The 10556-nt window shown below is 53.9% G+C and overlaps 1 protein-coding gene across 2 annotated transcripts; it reads right to left on the bottom strand.

Annotated features, from left to right (window-relative positions):
* Window positions 1-1025: 1025 nt before the first annotated feature.
* Window positions 1026-5781, bottom strand: BCDIN3D (BCDIN3 domain containing RNA methyltransferase; the record flags this gene model as incomplete). 2 transcript variants are annotated; one of them, XM_083880905.1, is made up of 3 exons in its annotated part: window positions 1026-2005; window positions 3032-3686; window positions 5590-5781. In XM_083880905.1, 2 exons carry the CDS (start codon window positions 5779-5781, stop codon window positions 3033-3035), a joined length of 846 nt encoding a protein of 281 aa, XP_083737031.1. In that variant the 3' UTR covers window positions 1026-2005; window position 3032. The 2 variants fall into 2 exon arrangements, with proteins under 2 accessions (XP_083737031.1, XP_083737030.1); XM_083880904.1 differs by having other exon boundaries at window positions 1026-3686.
* Between the last annotated feature and the right edge of the window lie 4775 nt (window positions 5782-10556).

Here is a 10556-nt window from a genome sequence, read left to right as displayed (position 1 = left end):
TTTCAAAGGTGAAATAAAACAGCACCAAATATTGACACAAGGGAAGGGAAACATTCCAGGGGGGAAGGGTGTGGAATGCATGATCCTCCAGTGCCCCCAGCAGCACGACTGGGAAAGAGCAGCTGAGCAGGAGGAAAACACGGGATGAGAGACACCCCTGGAGTCAGCAGAGCTGCCCCAGAGCTCCTGGAATGCCGGGGAGCTGCTCAGTTCCCAAAGGGATTCACATGCTGGAGGAGCTGCAGGATCCCTGTGGAAGTTTTATTTATGGGAAAGGCCTCAAAATTTTCCTGCAACATCCTAAAACACCCGGAATCATGGAATGGTTTGGGTGAGAAGGGACCTTAAAATCCATCACACTCGGTGCCATGCCACCCCACCGCACCCCTGCCATGGGCAGGGACACCTCCCACTGTCCCGGCTGCTCCAAGCCCTGTCCAATCTGGCCTTGGGCACTTCCAGGGATCCAGGGGCAGCCACAGCTCCTCTGGGAAATCTATCCCAGAGCTTCACCACCCTCCCAGCCAGGAATTCCTTCCCAATATCCCATCTATCCCTGCCCTCTGGGACTGGGAAGCCATTCCCTGTGTCCTGTCCCCCCATCCCTTGTCCCAAGCCCCTCTCCAGCTCTCCTGGAATCCCTTTAGGATCTGGAGGGGGCTCCAAGGTTTCCCTTCCCTTCCCTTCACATTTGCTTTTCCTCCTACACTCTCCCCACGGGAGGAAACAAGGAATTCCCAGTAAGGACAAAGACAAATCCATCCAGGTTTTCCCTGCTCACCTGGGCAGGAGCAGCGACACACGAGCACCACCTCCTGGAGGTGACACCACTGTCGCTGTGAGATGGAGAAGGAAAAAGGTTTGGGACACCCCTGGGCTTCCCTCGCTCTCACTGGAGCAAGGAAAAGTGGAAGAACAACAGAATCACCAGCTCAGTTCCCTGGCACCCTCAGGTGTGGAAAGGAATGGGAATAAAAACAGGACTAAAAACACCAACACGGAATTTAGGATAAAATTCAGTGATTTTTATTCCAAGGACATTATTCCCAAAAGCACTCACTGTTAGGGATGAACCCCTGTCCTGGGAGAGCTGAGGCAGGGGATTGTGCTGCAGGTGCCTCACCCGAGTCCTGGGGGGAGTTTTGGGTGGATTTTGGGAAAAGGTTCCTCATCCAGAGGGTGCTGGGAACAGCTCCCCAGGGAATGGTGACAGCCCCAAGAAGCCAGAGCTCAGGGTGCTGGGATTTTGGGATCAGTGGGATTTTTGGATTGTCCTCAGCCAGGAGTTGTAGTTGATGATCCTCGGGAGTCCCTTCCAACTCAGGGTCCTTCATGACTCTGTGATCCCTGTGGGTCCCTTTCAACTTTGATTGTTCCATAATTCTGGAGGTCAGGGAGTGCTTGGACAACACTCTCAGGCACTGGGTGGGATTTTGGGATGTCCTGTGCAGAGCCAGGAGTTGGACTCGATGATCCAGGTGGGTCCCTTCCAACTTGAGATGCTCCATGACTCTGTGATCCTTGTAGGTCCCTTTCAACTCGGGATATTCCATGATTATGGAGGTCTGGGAATGTCTGGACAACTTGGGCATCAGGATTTTGGGATTAGTGGGATTTTTTTGGGATGGCCTGTGCAGGGCCAGCAGCTGGACTCGAGGATCCTTGTGAGGCCATTCCAGTCAGGACATTCTACATTCCCTTAGGCATATTCCCTATTATTCCAGGGAATATTCTTGATACCCATGAAAGCAACATGTAGGAACTTGGGATTCCAGAAGCACTTCCTTGAACAACTACCCACCCCACAAAATCGGTTAAAAGTGTCCCAAAAAATCAGTCACAGACATTCCTTGCCTTGGATTCCCAATGGAAGTCAAGGCCTGGTCCTAACAGGGATTTGGGAATTCCCAGATCTGCCTCCATGAATCCATGGATGTGTGAGGCTGTAGCCCTGGTTCGTGCCTGACGTGTTTTAGTTTCTGAACTTCCTTTCTCAGGGGATTTTCTGTAAACAAGAAACACATTTTGGTAATGGCAAGATTGTTTACATTCTTTCTCTAGGAGGGACTCCTTGATGTCCCTCTAGTCTGACCAATGTGATTAAAGAGGTTTGTCTTCTTGTCACCAACAGAATTAGTCTATTTAGTGTAAAATAGTATAAAAAGAAAAACACTTCCCAAAAATAAAAGAAGTCACTTTCTCAGCTTTCTGGAGTCCAAGTCTTTGTACTACAACCTCGTGGAGTCCCTTGTGCCATTACAGGAATTTCCAAGTGCCTTGCCTGGGAAAGGTGAAGATTAAAGATCCCTCTCCCAGGTGTAACCAAAGGTTTCTCCCCCGTGGCTCCTTGCAGACATTGTGCAGTCTTCTCTCTGGGTTTGGCAAGTCCATCACCCCTCCCATGGTATCCCCTTTCCCTGTTTCCCCATTGGTTATGGGGCCGGGTGTCCTGTTCCTCTCTTCCCTGTGGTCACTTGTCCCCTGTCCTGCCCCCTGTACCACCCACAAACCACAGACCTCCTGTATAACTGAGAGAAACCACATGGTCCCTCTCTCTGGCTCCGGATTCACCTTCGGCACACGGAATAAACGTTTGCTGGAAATTGCTCTGGGGCTGGGAGCCCTCTGCCTCTCTGCTGAGCCAGCCTTGTAACGTGTGGATGTGTGAGCTTGAAGTGCTACCTGAATTCTTCTTGAGCAGTTTCTCCACTGGAGAGGCTGACTGGGATCTAGAAAGGCCTGAGCTATGTTCTGAAAAGACACTGTTACACAACGTCAGGAGGCTGTTGCCCTGATTCTTTAGCCTTCTGATGATTGTTTCTAGTTCTACTGGAGCTTTCTCACAATTTAAACATAAACAAATACTGATGTTTTTGTAAACAGCATTCTTTCTAAGAGGAAGGACAAAGTGAGGGACTTCTGAGTTGACCACTGGGGTCAGAGAGGTGGCCCTTTCATCCCCCAATCCTCATTCACATTCCAAATACTATTTAAACCCCAAACCACAACAAACTGCCGTTCTTTTCCTCACTTCAACCCGACGGCGAGTGCGGCTCTTCCGTGTCCTCTTGCGACAGGAGGCGGCTCCTCAGCCCGAGCCCTGGGGGACGGGCGCCGGTGGATTTGAAGAGCAGCAGGCTCCTGTCCCAGCTGGTGCTCCCGAAGGAGCGGACCAGCTCCATGGCACACTGCTGGGTCAGGATGCGAGTGACGCTCTGGGCCATGTCCCCGTTGATCCTCAGCGACCGGAAGTGCTCGAAGTCATCCCGGCCCAGGCGGCGCAGGCGGCGTGCGGCCGCGCGGTAACAGCGCCAGGGCTGCGGCTCCACCAGCAGGAACGTGCACAGCGAGGCCAGCAGGGCCAGCAGCTCCAGCAGGCCCCTGTCCCCGTGGTTCAGGTGGATCCACATGGTCACGGACATGCAGAAGCCGATGTCGAAGGAGGAGCGGCCAAAGCGCTGCAGGAAGGAGCTCAGGAAGGGCTCCCTGGCCACGGGATCCATGATGTCTAGGCTGGCGAAGGAGATGGAGGAAGGGAAGGGGCTGCTCTGCTGAGCCCGGCGGATCAGCTCGGGGTCGATGTCACAGCACAGCAGCTTCAGCTCCCTGCCGGCTCCCAGCGCCTCTGGGCTGGAATCGCTGTCCTGGAGCCCCAGGAGGTGCTGGTACAGAGCCACACTGAGCTCCTGGGGGAGGAAAACAGATTCAGTGTCGCCCTGACTTTTTCCAGCCTCCTGATGTTTGCATCTTTGTAGTGGAGTTTTGCATGGTTTTTCAGGTAAACAAAGTGATGTTTACACTCATCTCTTGAGGAGGGACAATTGATGGACTTCTACTTTGACCAGTGAGGTTGGAGAGGTGGAAACCTCATCCTCCAATCCCTGGTCACTGTCCAGAATCTCCATAAATCAAGGTCAAGAAATAAACTTCCCTCTTTTTTGCCCTGACGACTGTGTGCGTGTCCTTCATTTTGTGTCCTCTAATGACAACCCAGAGCTTCCTCTCCATGAGTGTCCAAAGGAAAATCTGACCAACATCAGCCAAAGAGCTGTCCCAGGAACCCTGAGCACCTGGAGAGGAGCCTGGATGCCCCACATCAAGGGCCTGCCCCAAAAACCAGGGAATCATGGAATGCTCTGGGCTGGAGGAGCTCAGCTTCCTGCTCCTGCCCAGGGCCATGGGAAAACCTGGATGGATTTGTCTTTGTCCTTACTGGGAACTCCTTGTTTCCTCCCGTGTGGAGAGTGTAGGGGGAAGGGAGGAAGGGAGGAATTCCTGGCTGGGAGGGTGGTGAGGCTCTGGGATGGATTTCCCAGAGGTGCTGTGGCTGCCCCTGGATTCCTGGAAGTTCCCAAGGCCAGGCTGGACAGGGCTTGGAGCAACCTGAGATAGTGGGAGGTGAAGGGAAACCTTGGAGCCCCTTCCACCCCTGCCATGAGACACTTCCACCAGACCAGGTGGCTCCAAGCCTGTGGTATTCCAGGGTCCCCGGCCTGGCATCTCTTTCCACAGCTCATACTGATGGAAAGTGAATTAATTAATTAATCCTTAATTAAAGGAGTTTCCATGGAGCTCCTGGAGCCACAGGCACAGGGCAGGCTGGGATTGTCCTCTGGTGGTAACAGGTGCCTCCCCCTCACCTGCTCCACAGGCTCACCTGGAACGGGATCTGGAATTGTCCTTTAGGTAAAGCCTCAGGGGGAATTCCAAACCCCTGGAACTGAAGGATTGTCCCAGACTGGGCAGGGGGGGAGGTGAGATCAACAATTCACCTGTGCTGGGCCGGGTGAGGCCACACCTGGACCCAGGGCAGGCCTCTGAGGGACTGGAATGTGTCTGGAGCTGGGAATGGAGCTGAGGGTCCCATGTGAGACCTCCTTGCTCTCCAACCTGGACAGGAGGTGGAGCCAGGAAGGGTCAGGATCTGCTCCCAGCGACAGAATGAGAGGAAGCAGATTCCAGGGGAGGTTTGGGTTCTATTTTAGGGGAAATTCCTGATGGAAAGGGCTGTCCAGGGCACGGAGGAGCCCCTATTCCCAGAGGAATGGAACAAATCCAGGATTTCCTTCCTCCCAGTGTTCCCATCTGCCCACTCCTCCCAGCACTGCTCCCAGTCCTCCCTCCACCACGCCCGGCACTGCCTGCCCCAGTCCTCCCCAGCTCTCCCATTGCTCCCAGCGCTCCCCACCAGTGCCCCCCACACCGTTCCCATCTGCCTCCCTCGGCTCCTCCATCCTTGCCTTTCCCAGTATTCCCAGTTTGTCCCATTGCCCTCCTCCTTCGTTCCCCACCAGCATTCCCAGTCTGCACTGCCCCACACCGGTGCCTCATCCCGAGCCTTTTCCATGGGCTGGATTGTCCCCCAGTGCCCCCCAGTGTGTCCCAGTGTCCCCAGTACCAGGGGACTGCCAATGTGCCCCGGTGTCCCCACACCAGCGTCCTCCAGTCTGTACCAGCGTCCCCCAGTAACCCACACCAGGGCTCCCCAGCCAGCCCCAGTGCCCCCAATACCCCAAACCGGTGCCGCCCCAGCTGTCCCCACCCCGTCCCCCCAAGGCGCCCCGAACCCGCCGCGTGCCTCGCCCTCACCCCGGAGTTGCAGCCCACATCGAGCCCGAGGAGCGGGCGGGTGGCCGCGGGGAAGAGGCTGCGGAGGAGCCCTGGGGGCAGGAGGCTGACGCGGCCCTCGGGGGGGTGGAACCGGGAATAATTCGGGAAATTCCCGTAGGGAGCCGCACCGGGCTCGAAGTCGCGGCTGCCCCGGCTCGTGGGCGCCGCCATTTTCCCGCTGCTCCGACGCGCCGGGCGGGAACCGCGACTGAAGAGAAACGTTCCGAGGCAGAAAGATTCCGGGGGGCGACGCGGGGCGGGAACAGAGACATGGGACAGCGCCACTAGGGCAGCCACAGCCGCTTTGGGGTGAAAAGAAGAGATTTGAGAGATTTTGTGTAAAAAAGCCAACCCTGTTTGGGCCCTGCCAGGCTGCAGAGAAACGGCACCGACCACCCGTGTCCGGTTTGAACGCTTCCCCCCATGTTGCCATGGCGACACCGCGGCCCCCCCCCCCCCCCCCCCCGCGGGGTCTGAGGCCTTGGCGGGGTTGAGTGTTTAAACAACATCTACATGTTAATTAGGTAATATAAAAATCATGTGTTATCATATTAAACATATTAAATTTGTTCAAATAAACAGGATATAAATGCTACTTTTATCAACACGTTACTGAAGATATTGGATTATATAGGAGTAATATAAACCGATGTTATAAAATAAATAACATACAAATGTTACACACATAAATAATAAATAAATGTTATTTAAATCACATTTAAATATATGATTGCGCTGGGGATGCCCAGGACCCCACAGGCTGGAGCTAAGGGAAATTTTAAAGGAAAAGAAAATAACAGTTCCCTGTTAAAGGGGGTTTAGGAGGAGCGGGAGGTTCAGGGTTAGGGGCCCTGGCTCAGGTTTAGGGTTAGGCTGGCACAGGAGGTGATCTCATTTTGAAGAGCAGAGGGCGCCTGGAGATCACAAATGCAGGTGAAAGCCTCCTGCTCCCTGGATCCGTCCTTCTGTGTTTTCATGTAGTCAGGGTATGGTCTGGGTGGGAAGGGACCTTAAAATCCATTCCATCCCATCGATCCCATCCCATCCCACCCCATCCCATCCATCCCATCCCATCCCATCCCATCCCATCCCATCCCATCCCATCCCATCCCATCCCATCCCATCCATCCCATCCATCCCATCCCATCCCATCCCATCCATCCCATCCATCCCATCGATCCCATCCCATCCCACCCCATCCCATCCATCCCATCCCATCCATCCCATCCCATCCCATCCCATCCCATCCCATCCCATCCATCCCATCCCATCCCACCCCATCCCATCCATCCCATCCCATCCCATCCCATCCCATCCCATCCCATCCATCCCATCCCATCCCACCCCATCCCATCCATCCCATCCCATCCCACCCCATCCCATCCATCCCATCCCATCCCATCCCATCCCATCCATCCCATCCCATCCCATCCCATCCCACCCCATCCCATCCCATCCCATCCCATCCCATCCCATCCCATCCATCCCGTCCCATCCAGTCCCATCCTGTCCCACCCCTCCCACTGTCCCAGGCTGCTCCAAGCCCCATTGTCCAGCCTGGCCTTGGACACTTCCAGGGACCCAGGAACAGCCACAGCTGCTCTGGGAAATCCATGCAGGGAGGAATTCCTGCCCAATATCCTATCCAGCCCTGCCCTCTGGCAGTGGGAAGCCATTCCCTGGTCCTGTCCCTCCATCCCTTGTCCCCAGCCCCTCTCCAGCTCTCCTGGAGCCTCTTCAGGCCCTGGAAGGGGCCCCAAGGTCTCCCTGGATCCTTCTCCTGTCCAGGTGAGCACCCCCAGCTCTCCCAGCCTGGCTCCAGAGGGGCTTCAGTCCTCAGAGCAGCTCCGTGGCCTCCTCTGGACTCACTCCAGCACCTCCTCATCCTCCCTGTGCTGGCACCCCTGGGCACAAAAAAAAGGTGCAAATATAAACACAAATTTCCCCCTTCTCCAGGCAAGAGAATTCAGGGATTTGAGGTCTCCTCAGACTCTCTCTGGCTGGATTTAGGACCTCCAAAATCCTATTTTCAACAGGCATGGGAAGCAGCTCAATCCCTTTCTGTTTCCAGCATCCCTCACACCCTGACACATCTCCCCCTTATACTACATCTCTCCATCCTTCCTCCCATGATCCCAGTTTGATTAATCCAAATTTTTGCCCCAGTGTCCAAAAGCCAAGTGCTGAAATTTGATGGAATCATCAGCCTGTTATGATTTCTGTGGTATTTTCAGGGAACGCTGGTGATGCTTCATTCAAATGCTCTTGGACACCTCATTGTTTGTGTGGGAATGTTCCACTTCAGTCTTTTTTTCTGTAGAAAATGCAGGAAAAACCCTCCTGGCTGCACAGGCTGTTCAGCACCACTTTCCAGGAACCAAATTTTGGTGTTGACTCCTTCCCAAAAGCAGAGACCTGCTGCATCAGGATTTCTGTCCTGGACAATCATCCCTTCAGAGTTGCTGGAGTGAGGTGGGAGTTTACCTCTCCCAGTGCAGGTTCTCATTTTGGGTGGTGAATTGTCCCTGGAGGATTTTTTTTCCTCCATTTACTCTTGGGAAAGCTCCAGCTGCTCTCCAGCACTGCAGAAAATTCCCTTGGAGCTGCAGCCCTCTCACAACTTATCCCCACTCACTGCTTTTTGAATCCTGTGGTAACACATAAACCAAGTGAGAAAGGGAGAAAATCCCTCATTCCAGGAGCCCTTTGGCCCTCAGATATTCCTCATCCATGACACCTGTTCCAGCTCCATGTGCCTTTTATTGCTCTGTGGGGGATGTTTTCCTTGCTCATACCAGGGAGGAGGTGACTTGGGCTCTGTTAAACCTTCCAGCCATGCCAGGATCTTGTTTATGCTTTCAGGGATGAAGCAGCACCTACACACCCAGAGCAGGAACAGGCACAGGAACAGTTTTGCAATCATTTATTAGCAATAGTCAGAGAAGATACAAAATCCTATTTACAGTGAAATCGTAGGAACGATGTCTCCAAAGGATTGGGGTACAGAGCTGGGTGAGGGCTTTGGGAGGAGGACACGAGGGAGCAGCTCTCCATATCCCACCCCAAATCCTGCATTCCTCAGCCTCCCGAGGAACACCAGCTCCCCGAGCGAGTCAGTGCTCAGTATCCATCAGGGCTGGCCAGGATGGGATCAGTGTGGAAAAAGGGACCAGGACACATGCAAGGGACACAGGAGGGCAGCAAGTCCCCCCCCCCCACCCAGGTGCCTGGAGCGGGGTCATGCCAAGTGTTCCCAACAGGAGCAGAAAAGCCGGGATGCAGGGGCACAAAAGCCAGGATATTTCAGCAGAAAAGCCAGGATGCAGCAGCAGAAAAGCCAGGATGCAGCAACAGCAGCAAAGTTACTCCACACCAGAAGGAAAAAAGAATAATTCCAGAGGGGGCTGCAGGTCCGTGTGTTCCTCCCCAGCTGCCAGCAGGGCATTTTGGAGGAGTTTTGGGACTATTTCAGAGCCAGAGCTCATCATCGGGCTCCACACTCCTCCCTCCAAGCCTGGAAAGCACAAATCCCTACAGGAAATAGCTGTGAGCAAGGAAAGGCTGCCCAGCCAGTCTGCTGAGGGCCAGGAAATTCCCTCTTGAAACTTTTATTTCATCCACTTTTAGGGTGCCTCCTGCACCATTCCCAGTCCTGCCTGCTCAGCAATCCAAGGATTTGGTTCTCCTCAGCAGGAACTTCCTGCTGGCACCACCTCATGGTGATGGTGTCCTTCATCCCTACAAAGAATTTGGCTTTGGTTGGGATTTTTTGGGTCTGGTTGGGGCTTTTTTTGGTCTGCTTGGGGTTGTTTGTGTCTGATTTGGTTTTTTTTTTTTATCTGATTTGGGGTTGTTTTTTTATCTGTTTGGGGGGTTTTGATCTGGTTGGGGTTTTTTGGTCTGGTTGGGGTTTTTTGTGCCTGATTGGGTTTGGGTTGGGTTTTTTTTAATCATGTTGGGGGTTTTTTGGTCTCTTTGGGGGTTTTTTGTGTCTGACTTTTTTTTTTTTTTTTTTTTTTTTTTTTGTCTGGTTGGGGTTTTTTGTGTCTGATTTGGGATTTTTTGATCTGGTTGGGGGGTTTTGATCTGGTTGGGGTTCTTTGGGTCTGGTTGGGGGGGTTTTGGTCTGGTTGGGGTTTTTTGGGGTGTTTTGGGGAGGAAGGTAAAGGGAAAGCATCTCTTGTGCTCATCAGCGCAGCTGCGGAGGGGCCGGAGCATTTCTATTCCCTGCACAGTAACTTTCCCTGGCCACTGGACATGTGTGGCAGGAGGACAGGACTGTGTGGGGTAACAGCCAGGGCACAAGGAGCAGGAATGTGCCGTCCCAGCGTTCTGGCAGAGGCTCTCTCCAGCAGGGATTGCTGGAGGCAGCTCCGTGACGCACTCGCCCGGCATTCCCAGCGAGATGGGAGATACCAGGTCCTATCTGCAGGAAGGATCACTCTTGGAATGAGAGCAAAAGGGCCCTTATCTCCCTGGGGAGCTTTACAGTGCAAGATCAGCCAGCTGAGCCCCAAAGAGGGAATGTGAGCATGGCCACGGTGGAAAGTTACCAAAGCACATCCAGAGCCCGTGCTGACATCCCCCTTTGGGATGGGAGGAATGGAAAACAGACAGGGAGGGGGAACATTGGTGTTCCAATGGCCTCGGCCCCTGGGAATAACCCCTTAGGAATGCTAATTTGGAGGAATCAAGACAATTTTGTGAAGGTGTCAGATGCTTAGGGTGGGTCACAGGCTCCCAGCCCATTTCCCACATGGAAACGGCATTTCCCAGCATGGAAACTCAGCCTCCTCCATCTCTTCTCTGCCATTTCCTGGCAATATTCCTTCCCTGGGATCCCAACCCCTCCAGTGAGGAGCTACACTCCACAGAGAACCAGCACACTCCCCTGGGTGGGACCCATGGATGGGAAGGGGAAGGGGAAGGGGAAGGGGAAGGGGAAG

The sequence above is a fragment of the Zosterops lateralis genome (assembly GCF_965231275.1).
Source record: "Zosterops lateralis genome assembly, chromosome: 32".
Taxonomy (NCBI): domain Eukaryota; kingdom Metazoa; phylum Chordata; class Aves; order Passeriformes; family Zosteropidae; genus Zosterops; species Zosterops lateralis.
Note: the sequence above shows the minus strand (reverse complement) of the source record. Positions and strands in the feature narration are given on the sequence as shown.